Source organism: Micrasema longulum, unplaced genomic scaffold (genome assembly GCF_059751315.1).
Source record: "Micrasema longulum isolate JH-2025_06_02 unplaced genomic scaffold, ASM5975131v1 h1tg000331l, whole genome shotgun sequence".
Classification (NCBI taxonomy): Eukaryota; Metazoa; Arthropoda; class Insecta; order Trichoptera; family Brachycentridae; genus Micrasema; species Micrasema longulum.
The window spans coordinates 2,307,838-2,331,702 of record NW_028277535.1 but is presented as its reverse complement, the minus strand read 5'-3'; the positions used below and the strand labels follow the sequence as shown (position 1 = coordinate 2,331,702).

The 23,865-nt window shown below is 32.0% G+C and overlaps 1 protein-coding gene across 1 annotated transcript in view; it reads left to right on the top strand.

The window, feature by feature from the left end:
- Positions 1–23,865, top strand: part of Camta (Calmodulin-binding transcription activator) — a 272,872-nt gene that overhangs the window by 161,699 nt on the left and 87,308 nt on the right. The window contains exons 19-20 of the mRNA XM_088225127.1: positions 626–700; positions 1,850–1,966. Coding sequence (XP_088081253.1) covers positions 626–700; positions 1,850–1,966 — 192 coding nt within the window. The remainder of the gene's footprint in view (positions 1–625; positions 701–1,849; positions 1,967–23,865) is intronic.

Sequence of the window (23,865 nt, the reverse complement as noted above, 5' to 3'; positions counted from 1 at the left end):
AATAGGTATATATTTTCAGGTTTCTGGAACAAGTTGGTAACTAACTTTACTAGTTGTGAGATATTGCACTTTTTAAGTCCAAAGCTCATCCTCAATCATCAATTCAAATATAACCGGAATTTGAATATTATAAAATATTTTTATTTGTAAAATACAAAACATTTTTATGGAATTTTTAAACAACGGTTATTTGATGCCAGTAATGAAGATATCATTTTTCTAAAATTTGTTGTTACCATCTTATTCCAGAAACACGAGGATACAATAATTTTTCATTAATTTTTTATAAAATCAAAAAAACTTGAATTGGCTCTTTTCTAAAGCGCTACAAGTCACTTAGTAAATTTTGCCTCTTTACCGTCGATATTTTGAGCAAAATCACATTTTTAAAAATAATTTCATATTTTACTCAGATGTGCCGAATTTAAAATATGAAAATTAAAATATGTTACATCCAAACAAACTGTGATTTAACAAATATTTCTTTAGATATGAATACCCTTTTTGAAACTGTAATTCACATAAGTGTCGATTTTCATTAACTATTGGCAAGATTTTGTCCATGTTTAGAATTAACTACAATTTGTTATTAAGACTACATCAATGTATTTTTATGTTTCATTAGGAGGACTTATTCTCAAAGACGCCAACATCAAGCAGCCAGGAAAATACAACAATTTATGAGGCAATCTAAAAACAAGTATGTGCAACTATCTTTTTTTATTTCTAAAAAAATAAATATACTGTGCCCTCAAAGGGGCATATTTACTGATGTTTCCATTGATGAGATTTATGGAATCAACATAACAATTGTTACATATTACGTTGTATTGGGTTACATTTGCTAATCGTCACAGAGAATATTGCAACTATGTAAATTCCAGCTTATATACAATAACATTTATATACGTTTTCGATGCTGTACATTATGTTGTGATATTGTTATTCTCCTAATCCTGTTATTTTTGTGTTTTGCTTACTAAGTGTGTGGGAAGATGGATTCGGAATCAATGTAAGTATATTAACCCAAACAGTAACTGTATTTTTGTAAAATCTATTTTATATTCTGTATGTATTTGTTTCACATAAGTATGTTTTACTGCCGGTGTAATTTTACACTTGAACTTTTGTGCTGTTCCCTGAAAGTTGATATTTACTTTTGAAATTAAGCTTTCACCCATATTTTTTTTTACATGAAGTTTGGACAAGGTCAGGTAAGATGTCGCCCATTCAAAAAAATATATGTTTATCAGTATTGTTTTTAAAAATATATTTATAAGAGAGTAAAAATGATTTTTCTATTTACCATACGTACTGCATATTATATGTAATTGATATCCAAATGCAAATTAACTTCTGAATCAAAAGATTAATCTGTTTTTACTGTGCTGGATAGCTTTAAATAATTATTAATAGTTAGCTTACTACCACTCTCTAAAGCTCGTTGCAGACCAGCTAATCGAAGGCCAATGAAAGAGATTCGTTGGCGTTTGTTGGTTTTGAATGGGCGAACTAGCTAAAGCCAGCAAAGCTTTCTTGGCGTTCAAAACCCGTAGCGCAGTGGTAACATCAAAGAAATCTTACCATCCTCAACAAACATTTTATAAATCTACAAATGCTAGTAGACATATCTCCGAATGCCAAGAAATGTGCTGTAGTCAATGCCGAATATCGTTGGTTGGCCTTCGTCGGGCCTGTCTGTACGCAGCTTCGTAATATGTAGATAATTTGAAGTCCTTTAACTAATATTTATCTCTAAAAATAGTTATTCAGGAGCTATTATAGTATAGTTATTTTAAGACTATCCAGGTTTGTTCAAAATAGTGATATGGGAGGTGATTTTGTGCAGATTGCAGAGCGAGCGAGCCGCAAGAGAGAGGCAGGTGGACCTGCAGCCAGCTGTCCCCCTAAGGTTGCAGTCTCTCGTGCCCAGTATCCCATGCACTCCACCGTCCAATCAACACAGGTAACTTTATCATGTATTCAGACCACACACCTACACAAACATTAGCTGATCATTGGCCCCATTTGTCTTTTTCTATCATTAGATTTCAATGTAACTATCAAACATTTTTTAGTCTTTACAAAAAATATCTATTTCAAATAAAATGTTTTTCCATTACTTTTATTATAAACCAGCCATGATTTAGTACACATTTAGGAATGTATTTAGAGTAAAATATGCCATATTTTTTTATTGTTCAGGCAGTTTTTATAGTACAACTTATTTGAAAAGGTTTAGATCTTGACTAAATTTAGAATTGTCATTTGTCCCGCGGGATATAGATGGCACTCAACTTCTTTTAGAAGTTTGTTTTCTAGGGAAGGTTGTGTTTAAGAATTTGTGAAAATGCTTTACCTCAATAGATGGCAGTAAGGTATTGAATTTTCAATTATATAGCAATATACAATACATCTTACAATTATTTTAATGGATCCGTTCAGATAAAATTTGATATGCAATGAAAGGACAAAGTTGAGAATTTTTCATTACTCTAAATATTTGGAAAGTTATAATGATTAATCAAACCTTCAGGGAGATAAAATTTTCCACCTTCCTTGTAAAAATATTAATAAATATACATAAGTAGCTAGTCTTCTGTTATCTGTTGATATTATCAGAACGTTTTTAATACCTACATAGTATTATCATAAGGTTTAACTCTTCTCAAGTATGTAAGCTTAAATGCAGATAGTGGTTCGACTGAGATAAGTATGGTAGAAATGAGAAGTGCTGCCAAATATATGAAAAATGGAAAAGCGCCAGGCTTTGATAATGTTGCTACAGAGTTTATGAAGGTGGGCGGTGGAATAATTTTTGTATGGCTGCCCAAGCTTTATAACCAATATTTAGAGGAAGAATACACTCCTCCAGATTGGAGAAGGGCTGGTGTCGTGCCTCTATACAAGGGAAATGGCTCTAATATAAAATTCGGAAATTATAGAGCAAATTAGCCTTTTAAGCGCTGTTGGCAAAATGTACAGAAGAAGAATACTGATTGAGAGAGTAAAATAAGTTACAAAAAGTAAAGTGTGGAATATGCAGAGTAGTTTTACGAATGGAAGAGGATCTAATGGATCCAATATTTGTTTTCCAAAACATGACGAAAAATTTTAAGCTAAAAATCAAAAGCTTTTCTGCGCATTTGTCGATCTGCAATCGTTTGATTGAGTTTGATAAGCGTTTGATAAACGTTTGATAGAATTGACAGAGATAAATTATGGAAGGTGTTATCCGAGTATGGAGCGAACAACCATCTGACACGGGCTATTGCTTCTCTGTATAAGGACATCACAGAATATGTTAGGATAAATGGATAATACACACCGTCGTTTGATATTCATAAAGGAGTCAAACAGAGATGTGTGATTTCACCATGGTTGTTCAATATGTATATTGATAACTGTATGATTTTAGAATGGGAGTAATAATGGGTGATTTTTTCTCATTTATTGTCTTTCGTATGCTGATGATGCCGTGTCTCTTGTTAGCAACAAAGAGGACCTGCGATTCTTGGTAACAAAACATCGCATTGGGGAAACAAGGTTCATGTAAAAGTTTAACCTGTCCGGGAGTATGGCCGTACATGGTCGTCCAAACAAAATTTTCATCAATGGAGTATGGGCGTACATGTACGTCCGATTATTTTCAGAAATATTATTTGGGCTTGTAAAACCGATGGTTGACAACCCATGAAATAAAACATCGATAATTTTGATATAAATCATATTTACTGGTATAATTTATTATTTTTATTCAAGAAAATATGTTGCTTATAGCATTGACAATGATATAAAATTATAAAAAGTAAAAAAAAAACATGAAAAAAAACTCACTCCCCAGATACAGTTTTGTCGGCAGAAACTCACTCCCGGACAGGTTAAATGAATACATTATTTTATCTTATAATTTTTATTAATACTGTCTTAATAAACTTAATAATAATTCAGGATTGATTTAGTTTTTCTTTAAAATTTTGATGGAGGTAGAACTGATATTTAAATCTTAATATAATAAAAGTAAATTTTAAACATGTTTTGTTTGATAGAACCTTGTTTCCCCAAGGCGACTAAAAAGTTAACGATGGATGCAAGTGTAGCTATTTGCTGATGAATATCGATAAATGAAATAAAATGGTTTTGAAAGAAATTAAAGTACAATTTCGAAAGGTAGAGGAATTTGTGTATCTGGGAAGTATGTTTACTAGGAATGGAATGATTGGGAAACATATTGAAAGGAGGCTGAGTGCCGGAAACAGGGTGAATGGTGCACTTAAATCGACCTTTACAAATTAATGTTTTTCGCAGGAGGCAAAATTAGCAGTTCGCAGTAGAGTCCTGGTACCGATCTTTATCTATAAGGGGTCAGTATGGAATCGGAAAATTAAGAATGAAAGCGATTATGCGATATCTCGGACAAATGTGTGGTAAAACTATTTACGGTAGGTGATAGGTACTATTTTCGAGCTCCATATATGATGTAAGGCTGAGATAGGCATTATCGACAAAATCATAAAAGAGTTCTGTGTTGGTTTAGTCTACAGAGCGAATGGATAGCAAAAGAAGGGTTAAAACGATTTACACTGCGAAAAATGGATTTAAAAATCGATGAAGACCAAAAAAGATTTGGCATGACTAAATCTAATAAATACTTCTAGGTGGACATGTCAAAAGTCGGATTAATCGGCGCGCGTGCATGCGAAGATTTATGAATGTAGAAGAAGCGAGGTATGTATGCAAAGACAGAGTGATATGGAGTCCTATCCTCGCTGCCTACCCTTACGGGGAAACGTTTGATGGTTTATTTGTGCAAACCAGTATTATATTATCTGCAAAATTGGCATCTTCTGACTTTTGACAGAAACCGTGTACGCACATCAAACTGAAGCCGACAAAACTATTCATTTTGAGTAGTTTTACGTTTTGGCTATTAGTTACTCCGTAGATGTCGCTTAGTAGGTACGTAACTGCCGATTTAAATTCAACTATGCCGTGTTGTCGTTTTTAAGTATAAAAATACTGTTGGGATTAAGATGGAATAGGGTGGGATCACATTTCATGTGTCAGTAGCAAATTCACAAAAAATATTATTTAAGAATTCGATTATTTTACCGTCTGTCAGATTGTTAAATAAAACAAAATGGACATTTTGTTAGTATTGCTACGGTAGTCGAATTTTTTATCCGGCTTTCTATTAATAAGCCTTATTATAATATTTAATAATTAAACTGTATCAATTTGACTTTATTACTAAATGATTATTCAATGTTTTTTTTACGTTTGCCTAATAAAAATACCTGTTTTTTTTAAAGTCCAGTCATTAGTTAATATAAACTATAAATGTATTGTATTATATTTTATTTACCAACTTTGTACAATTTGTGGAAACTTGTTATTGGTTTTAAGTTTTTACAATATATCTGTTGTTTACTACAAAAATATGTCTTTAGAACTGTTGGTTTCCCAAATAAAATAAAACTTAATGATATGAAAAGAAATGAAATGAAATGAATAAAATAAAGTAATAAATGAATAGGTACATAATTTAAACGGATTTATAAACATAAAAGAAATGCCACAAAATGTTTGAAATTTAGGACGGTTTGATAAACAGTAAAATATTATTCCCTTTATTAACCTTGATTTTTTTTTGTGAAAACGAATATTGAAAAATAAGCCTATCTCAGACTCCATCTAAGCCAATGTAAAAAATAAACCTGTTTTTAACTGTGAACAATTATAATGCTTCCAAATTGATCAGGGTTGTAAAAACGGCTATTTTTAATGACCAATCCTCTTATTGAGGTATTTTTGTACTGTAAAATTACTTTTTTTTATTCTAGTACCCAAATGAAAGCCTCTTTCAAAGTGATTATTATTTCTCTTGGGCAAACCGCAATAGTACCTACTTAAGAAAAGCAAAAAAAATGTATTACAAAATAATATATCGTGCAAAGAATAAGCTCTTTAGAATTATTATCTTGATTGCTTGACAAATCAAATAAATGAGAAAATAGTACGAGGGACTACTTTTATTTTTATTTATTCTTTTTTTTTCCAATATAAACAATGATTAATAATAAATATAATATTTACCCGTGCCGAGGACACTTACAATATAAAAAATAAAATAAAATACATGTGAGAATATACAAAGAAGACTTAATATACAGAGATAATAAACAAATGGTTCCGACAGTTTTAAACACGACGTATTTATGTTTTTATGTAATTAATGTATACCTTTATTATTTATATTATAAAACACACAATAAAAGAACAAAAACATAACATAAACTATACATTTGTGGAGCTGTTGATTCAATATTGGTTTGAGCGAATGATACAATCCATTTTACTTTTACCCAGCTCCACTATACTTTTTTTATAGTCTTTTCTTGATTTAATGTACTTAGTAATTAATTGTATTTTATCTGCAGAAAATTTTCCAGGAAACGAAATAAGTGCAAAGAAAATAAGTTTAATGTAAATCTCCATAAATGTACATAATGCTTTAAAAAAAGGTTTTTTTTACTATTTTACTTCTTGTACATACTTCATGTAGATTAGTTTGCTAATGACGGTAAAATAATTAAGGGTATAAGAAGCATACTTTGAAATCTCAATTGAAGGAGTGGAATTATTGAGATATTTGCGAAAAACTTGGAAAAAAAGAATTGTGAGATTTATAATAATCGTGCTTCACTAACTCAATGGAGAATGATAAGTTTGCGGTTTCAAGTAGTAAAATTGAAATCTGTTTTTGCAAGATTTAGAGACGGTTTTGAATTACGCTATTATTGAAGTAGCTAGATTTTAATGTAAAGTTAATTTTGGCATCAATAACTTAATTTTTCGATTTCGGTGGAGGTTTCTAAGTTTGCTTCTAATACCCTCAATTATTAAATCAACCCCAATTAAGGCTATATAGTCTGATAAAAAGTACTGAAATCATGCTATGTTGCTATTTTAAAACGCCGTTCTTTCAAAATCGTGTCCAACGTGTACAACATACCTACTTTAGAAATGAAATAGTTTCAACTAAAATATTCTTCTTATTAAAATACGAAACACAGGATTACATAAAAAAAGGCGCCTGCTAATGTTAAATTAATTACTTACAATTATATCGGAAAAAAGGGAACCTTCCTACACAATACGGAAATGTCATATATTACGAATACCGATCAAAATATTTATGTGAAATGGATTTAGGAAAAATTCGTGACCGTTTTCTATTTAAATTTCAACGGTCACGAACACAGTTCAAAATTTAACCGAAACGTGACGTATTAGGGGCGTGGTCAAAGCAATTAACCGTTTTCGCGGGAATTTTCAATTATAAATTATGTAATATTTTTATGCAATTACTTACCTAGTATTTTTTTTTCTTACTCGACAGTATTTCATAGACCTTTATTAATTTAAAATTGTAAAAAAACGTGATTTTTCCCTATTGTAAATTGTTTTTCTTATGAAATAAAATAAATAAATATTTTTAATTAATTCAACAATTTAGCGTTAAGACTCCCTTTTAATCCATTTAGGTACATTCCCGGTCGATAGTGATTCTCCTCAAGACCTTAGTATCTACCTATATAATGTAATATTATATTACGCTATGTACAAACAATCGTACCGGGCTTCCATATGTTTTATTCAAAGCACAGGTCCGCATCAGAATTTAATAACATCCCTGTCCGTTGTCCTTTCTCATTGTTTACTTTCGGACTTGAGAGAAGCCTTTATTCCTTAGGAGAGAATTGCTTTCAGCTCAATTCTTTGGTCCTTAGTACATACCTGCTTAAAGTTTCGCATGTTCCTTTGAAAATACGATCTATTTAAGTGCAAACATCGAACTCCAACGATGAATTTTCAGATATAGAAATGTATATTTTTATTTTTCGTCTTATCCAACGTTATTGAGAAAATCAAAAAATATGTTTGGCAAAGAAATTGCACCAAAATCAAATCATTCCTTTGCGTCATCAAAAGATGCTATTATATTTTAGTAATATATTTTTATGCAGGTAGGGTGAAGGCGCAAATCGGCAAAATGCCTATGTGAAAACATTTAGTACATGGTGTGTCCGGAAAGTAATGTCAGTGGTTTTTTTTGACGCGACTGTGCGTCGGAGCGCACGCGGACCGGTTGGAAATGGTAGTGGGGGAAGTCAGCTAACGAACGCTAGGTCTCTCGGGCTTCTCCGGCCATCCGGAGAGTTAGGGCAGCCGTTTCCGCGGAAGTTATTTTGGGACCTTGTACAAAACTCAAAATGCAGCGCTCGGTAAAGCGAAGGATGGCGATCAAGTTTTGCGTCAAACTTGGCAAGACTGTCGCGAAAACTGTTCAAATGATCAAGACAGCCTTTAAAGAAGACGCCCTGTCGGATCGGCAAAAGGCCGGCGTCCCCTCTTCGCAAGAAGGCCAGGCTGAGCTGATCCAAAATCAAGGCGATGATCATTGCGTTTATTCCCAGATATTTGACGTAGTCAACCGGTTTTAAAATCTGGCACGAACAATTAATATCAACGGGCTGGTCCATCAAGAGTTTGTACCACTTGGTACAACTGTGAAAGCTAAATTTTACGTCAAAGTGCTAAAACTAACAAAACACATGATTCGGCGCGTTCGGCCGGACATCGCAGACGACTAGAAGTTGCATCACGACAACGTGCCGGCCCACAGCGCCTTCCTCGTCGCCGACGACCTGGCCAAAGCGGGGGTTTTAATGATCCACCAGCCCCCCTACGGTCCGGATCTGGCTCCTCCCGACTTATTTCTGTTTCCACGCCTAAAAGGAAAGCATTTCGAGACTATCAAAGGGATCCAAGCAACTTGTACCGCGACCTTAAGGAGCATTCCTGAGGAGGCCTACCGTGGCGCACTCGACGCCTGGAAAAATCTCTGGAGCCGATGCATCAACGCAGGTGGAGCCTATTTTGAAGAATTTCGATGTGTTGTAACGAAAAGTTTAATAACTTCTTTGTAATCGGCTCACTGACATTATTTTCCGGACGCACATGTTTATTACTTTTTGAATAAAAAAAAACTTACTAAGTTACTAGTTAACTTGGTACCAATACGAATATGATTGAAAGGAATACGGTCCGACAAGTTTATCTGATACCTTTATTTCAAAATTTTTAATGCAAAATTACTTAAATTGTTTTTAAAAATAGAACCCCTGTACAATCATTTTATTATTAGAAGATTTATAAAACTGAATTTGAATTTGACAATGAAGGGGTAACGGTTTGAATTGTAAAACTCTGATATTTTTCTAAATAATGTTGCTTTAATATAAGAATGAGTAGTATTTTTATTCGTTTGTATATATCGTATTATCAGCGCTGTGATTTTTTTAAGCTTTGTAATTACTCCGCATGTGACGTCACAAGTTCTCTTCGGTGAGTTCTGCTGATTGGCGAATTGGTTTCCCGTAAACCGGAAATCTATCACAGCATTTCTAATTTATATTTATATTGTTTTTTTCTAATGTTATTATTATTCTTTGAATTTACTAAGCATCATTTAATGAAATAAAAAAACACATGAAAAAAATAAGGTCCTTCCTAAACACAGGAATTTCCTAGCTAGTCGGGACCTGAAACAAATAAACTCTGTACATTTTAAAACTGTGAAATACATAAATAAATAAATAAATTATCAGTATATCGGAAGAGCTAGTGATGTCGTTCAAAGAAGTTCGTTTATATTAAAATCAAATCTATTATTTTGTTTCATACATTTTCAAGAATTCGCCGTACAATTTATTGCTCTACTTTTTACCGTGCGTAAGAAAACATTTTTTCGAACTGCGCCGAACTTCCTCATTAGACTGCGATATAATTTATGACTACTAATTTACCAGTTGTATCAGATGCAGCTACATCGCCCGAACTTGAACCAATAATTTATTAAGCTTCTTTCACCTTGCATATATAGGGATTGCTCACATTTGAACGTAGTTATCTAGAAAGCAGCCAGTCATAGAAAAGTTAAACTGAAATCGTGCATTTTTGTGAAAAGACTTGAATAATCACACCCACACAACACTTGGGCTATTTTTTACTTTGATAAATAATAAATAATGCATACATACGTTATTTTTATTTTACAAAAATAATTTGATCAGGTGTTTGACCAGTTTTAATGATTTTTAAAGTCTGGCCGACCACATAACCTCAAGTGCGCATTCTGCAAAAAACAGCCAGCCCTATTAAAGCTCTGATGTATATTGTGTCATGTATTACACACCTTATTTTATATTTATAGTAGGGTACTTAATTGTTAATAATCACTTAATTACTTTGCTATTATAACTTCAAAAATAATTTAATTACGTATTAAAGAGTTTTGGTGATTTTTTAAGTGCTGGCTGACCACACAACCTAAAATATGCATTTTGCAGAAAACAGCCAGATCGAATATTGAATGATACATCCTTATTCAAACTTTGAATGTATAAGGTGACATTCTGTATTTTCAGAAGTTGATTATTACAGTTTTTTGTATGAAAGCGGCCTGGCTGTTTTTAACTGAACATAGAATTGACCTTACTGCACTCGACGACACCAATATCTCATTTTTATCAAAATTGTGGACTAGCTGCTTTCTGCATTACTACGTTGATTTCTCGGTCCTATCAGTTCCCGTCTTCAGACAGAGTACGTATCAGGCATTCACCGAGAGCGAACCCCTTGATTGGAGGTTTCCTATTGCCAATCCAATCACTATCCACAATCCAGATATGCATTATCTATGACTGTAAGCTCATTCCTCGGTTTAACACTACAGGATCTCAGGGAAATAACTTCCGATCGTAAATCACCAACTCGCTAAAATAATAAATGCCAAAGAGTACCCTTACTTTACGATTTCTCGGCCTAACAATTCCGAAGTTGCGCTTCTTTTTGTTTGTTGCGAAGTTTTTCTCATTTTTTATTTAACTTGTTTTGATAACTTACTTTTCTGTTTTTTTCAACTGAACTGTATTTGTGTGTTCGAGTTATATTCTAATTGATATCCATTTAAAGTTAAAAATGAAATAAATGAATTGTATTAATTAATTCTTTTATTTTTTTTTCATTGCTTGTACCGATGAATCATTTGTAAAATAAATGCATCGGTACATAAATGGCTTCTGTTTTTCATAATATCAATAGTACTTATTTCTTATAATCTTTGAGAAAATATCTCGATACCTACATTTATTTTTACGATACAATATAATATTATAACAAATCTCCATAGTTAATTTTCAAGCAAAAATATGAATGGTTTATTTTAATATTCTTAATATTTAAAGCATTAACTTTGTGGTCAAAAATTAAAATACATGTCATTAAATATTAGTATATAACAGTTTACCGACTTTTCTATGTCTACCGGTTTCGAGACGTACCTGTCTTTTCGTCAGGACACCAATTAAACCAACATGCAAACCAACATGCAAAACCCACTATACATCTTCACCATAGTTGTTGCACAAAAATATAAAACCAACACGACATGCATTTTAATAAGCACATGCACTGATTAGGATAAACATGCACTGATTAAATTATGAAAATATTTAATCATCCGAAGAACATCAAGAAATTTTGATATTCGTGTTAAAGAACATATGAGGTGTTTTCACAATAATAATTTCTCTAAATTCGCAAATCACCTAATCAATTTAAATCATGACTTTAATAAAAATACAGGAGTTAAAATCTTACATACAAATAATAAAGGGTTAAAAGTAAATAATATGGAAATATTTCACATTAGGAAAGCCTTAAAAAATAATGTTCCTTTGATCAATAATCAAACAAACTTCCAATATAGTCCTTTATACAATGTTTCACTGTAATGGTCACCCTATTAAACTTATTAAGCTTACCCCCTCCCTCGATCCCATCTACTTTTTTCATTAATTCCCAAACAAAAAAATAATTAATAATTCAATCAGTGCAAGTTTGTCCTAATCAGTACATGTGCTTATTAAAATGCATGTCGTGTTGGTTTTATATTTTTGTGCAACAACTATGGTGAAGGTGTACAGTGAATTTTGCATGGTGGTTTGCATGTTGGTTTAATTGGTGTCCAGACGAAGAGACGGGTACGTCTTGAAACCGGTAGACATAGACAAGTCGGTAAGTGGTTATATACAAATATTTAAAAATATTTATTTTATGTCTATATTACCATATTAATTCATATTTATATATTCCAAAAAGTAAGTGAAATACAAGACATTTTAACAAATTACAACAGGGATGGAGAATACCTTAAATAAGGGAATATGGAATTCAAGGCATTTACAGGGCTTATGACCTGTCATTGGCTGGTTTAAGTGGCCACTTTACACACTGTAACATTCACCATTTTGCCTATGTTTGAACATCCATATTTCTTAAATTCTTCCATTTGTTGATTTCAGTGAAGTAAAAGAGCTGAAACCTTTATTGTTGTGAAGAGATTCATCTGACTGAATTATTTCACATACTAGGCAACGCCCAAAACAATTTTTCAATTTTTAAACTTCTTCTTGGACCGGTTGGTTTCATTGTCTACGAAAATTTGGACAAACTCAAATATTGTAACAAGTCATTTTGCCAAATTCATTCATTAGACAGCGCAAAAGATCGGAAAATAAAATTTTAAAACTGGTGTTTTTTTATCAAGCATTATATCGAGCTTTACAATGCGTTTTAACCAATCGATAAAGAATATTTTATTTCCGTCACCTTTATCTATCAACTAACATCAGAGTGGTAAAAAATAACCTTTTGAAATAATGTAATTTAAAAATAAATAAATGGTGTAATATTAAATTAGCGGCTTACCTGATTACATTTCATCTGATAATTAAACACGTTTTTAGGCAGCTTACCTTCATAACTTCCTCGTTGATTTTGGCCCATAATTAACATATTGGTGTTGTTTGACTAATTAATGTAAATGTTATTGACATCTTCTTTAGTTCATATAATGTCGTGTTAGGGATAATTATTAGTAAAGTTTATATAACCACGCTGCGGTTCTTGCTACGTGTGTATGTTCTCAGTATCAATTTGTATAAAGGTACCTTCATATTATATAAATGCTTCTATGCTAGAGATGATTCTCCATCAATAATTTAACCATAAACAAATAATGTTTGGAATTTGTAATGTACATAACCCTTAATCACAATCAGCAAATGTAACTAGAATTGGTTCAATATTCTAAGAACGTTGCACCACAAAAAGTTAAGTAAAACAAATAAATAATAATGCTCGCGATTCTGTCATAATAAGTTGTTTCATCTTTCGTTTTTAAGCATATTACTCGTAGTTTGAAATTTAAAAAAAAATCTTTTTGGTGTATCTGACCTAAGAATGTAAGATTCGGAATATTGATTTTATATGCTCACAAACTTTTTTCACTTTTGTATGGATCTTTTTGTGGACATGTAAACTATGTATTATTCTAATTTTATTCTTGAAAATATTATGTTACATACCTTATAAAACTAGTTCACGTTTTAAAAGACTCGATATAAATTTAAAACATTTTCACAACCTAAACTTACGTGTATTTAATTTTGTATTTTAATTACAAAAATAACATGTAAATATTGACGTCACGCATACGTCTCTATCTAAAACATGTAATAGCTAAGACGTTTGCTTCTCACATTCGAGTTCCAGGTTCCATTCTCGGTGAGATCATAATAATTAATCGTGATTTCTGTCAAGTCTGAGTATTTGGCATTTTGGCCTGTCGTGGTGCAAATAAAAAATCATTAATAAAACTGTAAATATTTGAAGCGCATGCTTTATAATATTATTTATATTTTCTGAATCTTCGTTTGATTTTGTTTATAAAATACTAACAGCTTGTAGTCGAGTTCTAAATATGTGTAATGTCAATAAAAAATCAGATACACAAATTATATACCTAACAAAATTTCCGTTCCGAAATACAGAGTTTATTAGCAAAAATATTATACTTGCAATACAAAATAAAACAAAATAAGTGTTTGTCACGTAAACATTTCAAGAAAATATAATTCTTCAACTATATATAATATATATGTACCCTATAATCATAAATAATAATACTGTATTGTAATAACAATGAAGGAAGTAAAGTATTTACTTCTTACTGAGCTTTGAGGAAGCGTAATAACCCTTTATGCTTTTATTATATTTACTATCGAGGGTAGAATAATAATTCGATAATAAATCTGCGGTTTACAAGTTTATTCCAAATCAGGTTCTTGTTGGTCCTGTCTCGTGTCAGACACACTCGTACCCTTAAACTACGGGGTTATAATTTGGAGATGTTTTGATCCTCCGTTCAACGTTCTCGCAGAGTACCATACTGTTTTATTTTTATCTTTATCCCCGGAATCCGCGCAGAAAAGCACGCGCTTGTTATTTTCGATGCTGAAAAAATGACAAGAGAAATTGAATCTCCCGAGGAAATTGCCTAGCGAGCGAAAATTCCCAAAATACTGAAAACTGTTTTGTTGATTGTATATTAACCACTTCTACACTTATTGAACGTGTTCTGTGTCTATTATTCCTTAACGTAGGAAGTTCTCTGTAGCTTTTTTATATTATCCGTGTCCAGGCGGATAAATAATACAGTTCTGTGTGCGAAATAGAACCAGAACCCTTGACGAGTGCTTTTGACTCGATGGCTGCACTCAGATAAAAATCCTGATTAAGGGAATCGAGCGGAGAAAAGTCCGCCACGTGGAAAAGTGCTCGGCGTCAACATGAAAAATTGCTTTCCAAGGTGGTTTAACACTGCAATATTTCACTGCCCTGGCTTGGCACCAGATGCGTAATATTGATCATCTTAATTTCCTATCCGCACCTTATGGTGCATAAGGCGCTGCATTGGTACACCAATCGAAGCGTAACTTGATATTTTTTTGTTACGTGAAGGTAATGTGATCAGTCTTGCGCTTCAAGTGCCAGTCCGGGGACTATGAAATATTTTAGTGTTAAAACACATTTTTTAATAAATATTTCTTGTCAACCATTTCGGGAGGCGAGCCCGAGACCTCTCGCATGGTAGGTAAACGTGCTGACCACTACACCACGAGGCCGAAACAAGGAAGACCTTACATTAATGTAACGTAATGATCGAGGTACGTTGCATTTGGTAATTCAATGGCGGTGGTCCTATTGTGGGCCCCTGTCCATGGGGTATGATAATGGTTATTTAACATAAAACAATTTGTGATTTTTTTAGTGCTGTTTTTCTCCAAAAAAAAAATACGTTTCAGAATATGTATTGAAAATTTAAATTTGAGGCCCGGTATTACCTATAAATCAGGGGCGAGCCGTGATTTATTTTATATGTAATCTACAAAAAAATGTTTATTAATTTGTACCTACATATACTCGTAAGTACAAAATATGGAAGTAATATAAATGGCTATTTTTTATGTGGTTCTGTGATAATCAACTCGAACAAAAATTATTATTGACCACGAGACAAACGTTGCTTTATTCTACACTATTTTAAAACTGTACTTGTACAAAAGATTATCAAAAAATACTACCATGACATTTAGCAGTAACTATAAACACCGAGCACTGGCGATTCTTTTCAAAATGAATTATGCCAGAAACGGCCACTGCGAACGCCGCATGTCCCATGTGATATACGAGGGTTGTGTAAAAAATAAGGTTCTAAATTTTTTTTCAGGTTTAAGGCATTTTTTATTTGAACTGAAATATACATCATTGGAAAGCTTAATCTTTTAACTATTTTTCAACATAATTACCAGATTTTTCAACGCATTTTTTTGACGACTAATTCACTTTTGGAATCCAGCTTCAAAGAAGTCCGCCGCTAGTCCGTGGAGGAATTTGGTGACCGCTTCCTGCACTCTTTTATCAGTCTCGAATCGTTGTCCACCCGAGTGTTGCTTTAATTTTGGAAACAAGTGGAAGTCACTCGGTGCAAGATCAGGGCTGTGGGAGCCTGATTAACGAGATCCCAGCCAAAATTTTCGATCAAATCCTTGGTTTGGCGAGAGACGTGCGGGCGCGCATTGTCGTGATGTAGTCTAACGCCTTTCGTCAGTCTTCTTCTCCGGCGATTTAGGATGGCTCTTCTGAGTTTATTCAGGGTCTTGCAATAAATTTCCGAATTTTTTGTGGTCCCTCGAGTCATAAACTCAACAAACTGGACGCCCTTCGCACCTGGCGGTAACGGCGATCAGGGGTTCCATCGCAAATAGCTGTCAGACCGGCACTGAACGTCGCAGCGAGTTTTACTAAGGCGGGATCTAGAGTGGGGGAACCAGCGCACACAGCGGTGTTGCCGGATTTCGTCTAGCATTTCGCGCGGCGAGTTTACAGTGTTAGGAACCTTATTTTTTTACACAATCCTTGTATAATATGTAAACGGTATCCTATCAAAGAAAAATATTCCTTCAGAAATAATGTTCAAAAGACTAGTTTCCAAACAAAGAATTTTCAAATAATATTAGTAATCTGCAAGCTTGTTTTAGTGCTAAAAAAGTTGACTTGGGTTAAATATGTAAAATAATGTGTTTTTTTTGTATGGAGAAATAAGCTGAGGTAATCGGCTAGTCTCAAGTTCACTGAGAGTTGGGCACTGGGCGCTAGATATTTTTTTGTAGGAAGATATAAACGGTGGTAGTGATTTATAATAAATAACAATTTTTAAAATTATTTTCGCATAAACATACAGTGGTTATGTAGAAAGAATGGCAAAACAGGTAAATAAATATATACATGACAAAAATTAACGGTAAAGTTAGTCGAGGACCACCAAGGAAGACGTGACATGATCAGATAAATCTAAATTTTCTCGAAAGTCTGGTCATGTCAAAAGCAAACGAAACCAAAGGGCATGTATGACGACATTAATGTATGTCAAAAAAGCTAGGAATTATGTCGGGATAGACGTGCGGTGGCGGTCCATCTTCTGCCTACTAAAGGCGCTATGGTAGTAGTAGTAGTATAATGGGAAATGTAACTAGTTTGCGCTTAACATTTTACTTAAGTATCGTATCTGTAATTAATAAAGCAGTTTTATTAATTTTAATAACTTATTAAAATGATTCACTTTAGAAAAATTTTAAGGCAACCTTCCTCGTTATTAGTAGTGTTTTCGGAGAGGGATATTAAGAATTACGCCCAACAACTTATCTTACGTCTCCCCTGTTGAGAAGTTGGGAGTAGGCATCTTCGTTGATTGAAAATCGCAGAGCAAAGAAACAAGTTATGGACTTTAAGTGTGCTAAGCTTTCTAGAATAAACGTTCATTACTAATTTAACCTCGACACTCCATTGAATCTACATTGAAACTATTTAAAGTTTGAATATCTACGTGATTTTATAAAAGGTAGGTTTTTAAAACATGAAATTAAATATTCAAGTTTAAAATTAAGAGTTCAGTTTTGTGTGGCCTTTGAAATGATTGATTTATTCAAATACATAATACGAAAATCTAAACAAGATCGAAGGAAAGGGTCTCATTTCGATTTATCGTAAATGTAACATTCATACAGCAGTTTAAAAAAGGTCGAAAAAATATGTCACGTCAAACGTTCGGCTGAGTGAAGGCTGTAAGGAGATTTTAATATCAGATAGGAGGAGAACAAAAGATCACACAGAAATAGAAAAAGAATTCCTACAGTCAGCTCTTATTTCCTAAATCGAACATTCCTAGAGTATTAGCTACTTAGAATTACGCTGCCCTTTTTTTGATAAGACTACCTAAATGTTTTTTCATCTGCCCAATCCCCCTTTATTATTGTAATTTTAAACTTACGATTATACTCCAACCTGAAGATAAGAGGTCGAGCGATGTACGTCGGTCAACTAGATCATTAAAACCTGTACTATTACAAATATTTTATTTTATTTCTTAATTTTTAAAACATTTAAGTTTGTAAGTGAAAATTCTTGATGGAAGTTCATTGTAATTTATCATATAAATAAAAGACGAGTGATACTTTAATCCACAAATTTGGAATATCCAGTGACCGGTTTCATCGCTTTCGCGACATCTTCGAGACTGGTATCTTTATTAAGGAGTTTAATGTTCTTATACAAAACAGAGGTAATGATAGATAATTCAAAGTTATATGAAAGTAAATTAAATAAAGTTATTTTTATCTTAAGGATCATTATATTTTTTTTTCTTCGGGTTAACTCATTAGCTAACCCGAAGAAAAAAATGTTGGTAAATACTAAAGACAAAAAAGATAGTTTTCCAACTCAGGAACTTACCTTCTTAATTGTAACGACTGTAAAAATACAAGTCCATTCCAATCTTTTATAAATTTTGCTTATATGAGCGTAATATTTTCTTTCCATATTTTTTTTTGTTTATTTGTTTCTATACATATATTAACATAGAATTTTAATTACAAAAATACATCTTCAAATTAAGCTATAACATAATTTGGAAAAAATGCCTACAAAGACTTCAGCGTCTGAGCGTGGGGCCATTCCTTTTTTAATGATTTAAAAGTTTAGAGCATATAAATATGGAATGACATAATAACAAAAAATAAAAAAATATATATATTTGCAGTATTTTATTATAAGTCAAGGATTTATTTTCAGTATTTTATAATGATTTTTTTTTTTTGAAAAAGGTTTCTATCTATTTCTTCCATGCTAATCCAAGACCTCAAACCTACTTTAAACGGTATCAGTGATTTAATGTTTTGCAATTCTTTAGGTAGAAGATTGAAGGATCTTGGACCAATATGTAAGGAGTGGCTCTGTGCGAATTTAGTCCTGCATCCTGGAACTGACAGTACACTTTCGGATCTACTGCTAATCCGATTTAAATTATTACTTAATAATTCCCTATTTAAGTAAACATATTTCAGGCACTGAAATAAATATAATTTTCTAAAACTAAGGAGTCCACTCTCTACGTATAGTGCATTACTGGGAAATAGTCTATGTTTTTTGTACATGATCTAAATAAGTAAATCATTCAAATGTGCGTGCTTACACAAACAAAAACTGTTTTTTTTATACTCGGTTTACCGACAGGCGCTAACTCCTCAACATAGGCTCATTAAATATTCGAACTCTATACTTTAGTCTCGAGTATCGATTGCCAAAAAATAAAGTCACAACCATCTAAAACATAATAAAATCAACTTTGTTTAAAAATATTCTGAACGAAAATAAAATAATAGTATGCGAGTAGTTTTTCGTGCCTTTCCAATTACCCGAGGGTTGGCCGTCATCTTAAATTTTATCTACGTCCCTCGGCATGCGGCGGGGTAAAGAAGTCCTATGTAAGTATGTAGAATTAAATCTTGTCCACTTTTATTTCCTTGCCAGGATTTCTTTATTTGGACAAGATCTTTCCGGTCAATTTTGTACAATCTTCAATACATACTCTAACAAAGCCACATTTCGTAAATTAAAAAAAAATCATGTCGCAGTAAGTTTTGACGGAGGAAAATATTAGAATAACGATAAAATTAATATTATCCAGGTTTACCAATTTGAATATCTGTGTGAAATTATTTATGTTTGATATCACAGTAAACTTGTTGAAAAAACGATTGAATTATGTAATATTATTGTTTTATAACATGTAAAGCATACTAGGGTAGGTATTTTCGCTAGTCGGGAATAACGTTAAAAATCTAATATAGCGTCGACTGCGCTTCTAATAGACATAGCGCACAAGTTTGCCATCAAAACGTCATACGTGCCGTTTGTCCCACAGGGCGCGTAGCATCTCGTTTTTGGGTAATTCAAAATATGCATATTTTAAACCTTACAAAAAATTGATCCGACGTCACACGAAAAAAATATCACTACCCTTACCATATTTTTTTTTTTGCCTTTTTAAAAATAAAAATAATAAAAAAACGTGAAACGACCCTATTGTATTCGCGTAGCTGGGAATGTATGCCAGGATAGACGTGCGTGGCGGTCCATTGTCTCTGCCTACCCTAACGGGGAATTGGCGTGGCGGTAGTAGCAATATTAGAGTAACACGGATTATGGATGCACTCACCCGTACCTAGAATTCACAAGAATTCACAGTCAATTTTAATACAAATTCTGTTAATCAATTGAAATGAAGTCGCGCTTGGTATTTTTTAGAAAAGTATTAAATATTGATTTAAATTTATTTGAAAAAATATAAAACATATAACTGTAACTCAAACCACTTTATTTTTAATTTGTTTGTGTTTTATTTTATGTTATTTTATATAATTGGGAAATATAACTTTTTTTTACATTTTACGCGCTAAAGGTTTTTTAAGTAAAAGACTTATGATATCTATCTTCAACCCGTACTAACAGACAAGTCTTCCCTAAAAATTTAACACCTAGCTCAAACTCTCCATAACACTTTTTTAAAAACCTTTTCAAAGTAATAAAGGTCTATGAAATACTGTCCAGTAAAAAAATTTTTTTTGCTAATTATAAGTAGCATAAAAAATATTTTTAAATTTGTTGTTTTGAATTCCCGCAAAAACGGTCATTCCATTGGCCCACGCCCCTTATATATCAGGATTCATGTTTGTTTGTTCCTGCCCATTCAACTTTGTTTAGAACCCTGTCACGAATCTTGACGTCACAACTATCGAGGCCAAACATGTTGCGTTTTTCTAGCAACGTATTTTTATTAAATTTCTATTTCACATTTATGTATGAAAACATTTCTTCACAATATCCATATTGATTTCGAATATACAATTAACTATTATAAATCCGTTTTATATATTTTTTCCGTATTCGTAGTATGTGATATTTCCCTATTCTCGCCTGTACTAAGTAACATTTATATATTAATACACAAGATTTTCTCATCATTATTGTTATTTTTTTATTTACTGATGCTACGTTACTATCTGACTGTTGCATTCCACTTTGTATATACGAGTATATTTTTTTTCTTTTTATTTAATTCAGTTTTAATCAAACTTGAATATAATATATTTCATATTGTTATTTATTTACAATTCGTTCGTTTAAATTTGTTTGATTTTTTAAATAATAAAAAACAAAATTCCCACTCAGGCATGGCCTGTGGATACTATACTGTGTATACTAAATCTAGAATTCATCATGAAATCTATTTACAAATACATAAAAATCATATAAAATAAAAATTTACAGTTTCTGTTTTTTTTTAAATAAAATACGAGTTTGTGGAAAATATGAAGTAGTAAAAAAATAGACGTCGTGCAACAATTATTAAATTAAAGTTATATAATATAATTAAGAATAAATACATTGTAATTTGATTCACATCATTAATTGTAGTGCTTTCACACTTATAGATTACGCAGACAGGGTATAGTCTAAGCTTATAACCGAGTGGTGATTTGTTTACTGCTGTGAATTTTTTCGTGTAACAATTTTCGAAACCGGTTCTTTGAACCGTTGATGAATAAATAAACTTTTCTTGAAGAGCCGAAATATATGTTCTATAAATAGTAATTTTGATTCAATAAATATTTTTAATAAATAAATTGATGGCGCTTACAAATCGTAACGTTAAATTTGTACCCGATGTAAACGACGGAATTAAAAGTTTATTTTGTACGATGCAAAGTTCTCAGATGTGATTTATTGTTCAGGAGAATATTTCTTTAGCATAGTAGATTTTCTTTCATTGTTATTCCATTGCTTAAGGAATAATACCCCGGTTCCATACAGTGGGTATATTGTCATTACTTTACGTTGGTCTCGTTAACAATAAGGCTCAAATACTACGATTGTTGGCTCTTAGAATTATTATATTATTTATACAATATAATATTATCTTCCTGAAAGTAGATACCATACATTCTAGTTATAATGTCGGTAGCTATTATGAACATCTTAATTTTGGCTGTGTTCACATCTAGCTACACATTATTACATTTTCTTAATTAATGCGAACATTCCCATAATTATTACGTTTTAGAATTACATACGCTAACATAATTATGTATTCATGGCAATTATATTCGGTCTACCATTTTTGATAATAAATTATCCGTATGTTATGTGTTTAAAGAAGTTTAGATACTAAAATCGGCATTAGCGGTGTCGCACATACATATTTATTATATTATACAATAACATTAAACTCTTCTTTATGAAACCGAAATTAAAATATTTGTGAAGTGAGGTAAACTTAAACCTTTGTCAAATATGCAATTTCGTCAAAAAAAATTAATTGTTTTAAACAAATAGTTGCTGTTTTTAACTACCTGTGTAGTGTATTAAAAATTGTATTTTACATATCTTTTTAATAAAAAATAAAGTGTGCATCTATATTATATAATGTAACATAATAAATCTATGGTTATTCTTAGTGAACAAATATTCTCAGTATAAACTAAAATTTTTAACAAAGTTTCATTTATGGTTGTGGTATTATCTTGATTATTTAAAATATTTATTTCGTTTTTGATTTTTATTTTTAAATTTCGTTCTCATTGTTGCATTATGAGTGTTTTTCACCATTATTCATAATTACGTGAAATTCTACATGAGGGCTGAACTTTTATGTAGATATATAGCGTGACTCTTGTCGTCTATTACCTATGCACCATTTTAAGCAGACAAAATAAAAACCAAGATAAAAACACCCCGTACGTGACTGCGATGAAGGCCATTGTGGGATCCATTCAATTAGAGATATATTATGTTACACAAAACAGAATAAAAACTTCGTAAAACTTTATACTCGGAGAGAATGCGTTCAATATAGCCTAGACTAAACCTCTCAACACTTTTATTTGTGCTCTTTAGTCTGGTGTTTGTAGTTTTTGTAAATTTTCCTAATTCTGCATATGGCGCGTCTGTCTCTTTTATTTTATTCACCTTTTGTACAAAAGATACTTAGTTAGTTCACATCGGCAGAGAGCAAATAACGTTAAAGAAAAACTACAATTAGAAAACACCATTTTATAGAAACGTTCTAGTCAAATATATAATTAAACCAAATTTATTGTATTTTATCCCACATTAAAAATTAAAATGCCACTCTTTCAACCTAAACATTTCTTTCTTTAAAGAAAAAAATGTATTTGCTTTTTTATGATTTACCCAGAGAAGACCATTTTCTAAACAACTCGCTTTTAGAAATAGGAAATCGAGTTGTGGCAGAGCGGAGTTTTAACCTTGGACATCTGATTCGTGAATCTGCGACAGTAGGTACCACTGGATTACAATCCAATGCAAATTAGATTCAAATACGGAGCAAACTTGTACATAGTTATTTTTTATTCCAACTATTTATTTGCTAACATTTACAAACAGTAAAATATCAAAAATAAAAATTTGTCAAACCAAAATTATTAAGGCTGATATCTCAACAGAGACGAAGGAAATACTATTTTAATCTCAATCAAGACAATGCAACTTTTAGGGAATGTGGAAATCTAGGGATTTACAAAATTGTTTGATTAAAAATATAATAATCATAGGATGAACTTCAGTTATTTTTCAATGATAATATGATTCATAATATAAATGCTTGTTGGTAAAAAAATGCTTGTATTAAAACACTTATTTCATTACAATTATATTTTTTTTTACAATAACAATTATTTTTTTGCACCACAACAGGCCAGGAGGTCTAATTACAGTCTTGAATTAGTGAATTACATCACAAAACACACAGGTTTGAGAAAAATCATATTTAATTTTTATACTCTTACCGGGAATCGAACCCGGAACCTTCCGCCTGTGATATAAGCGTCTTGACCACTATACCACGGAGGCCGCCATAAATACTTTGTCTCTAAATCGTGTTTACCGACAGTCTCTAACATCAGGTTCAACCAATCTTTCTTTTTTTTACAATTTCTGTTCTGCCTTCCCAAACTGGTGTCACCCAACCTCCCGATC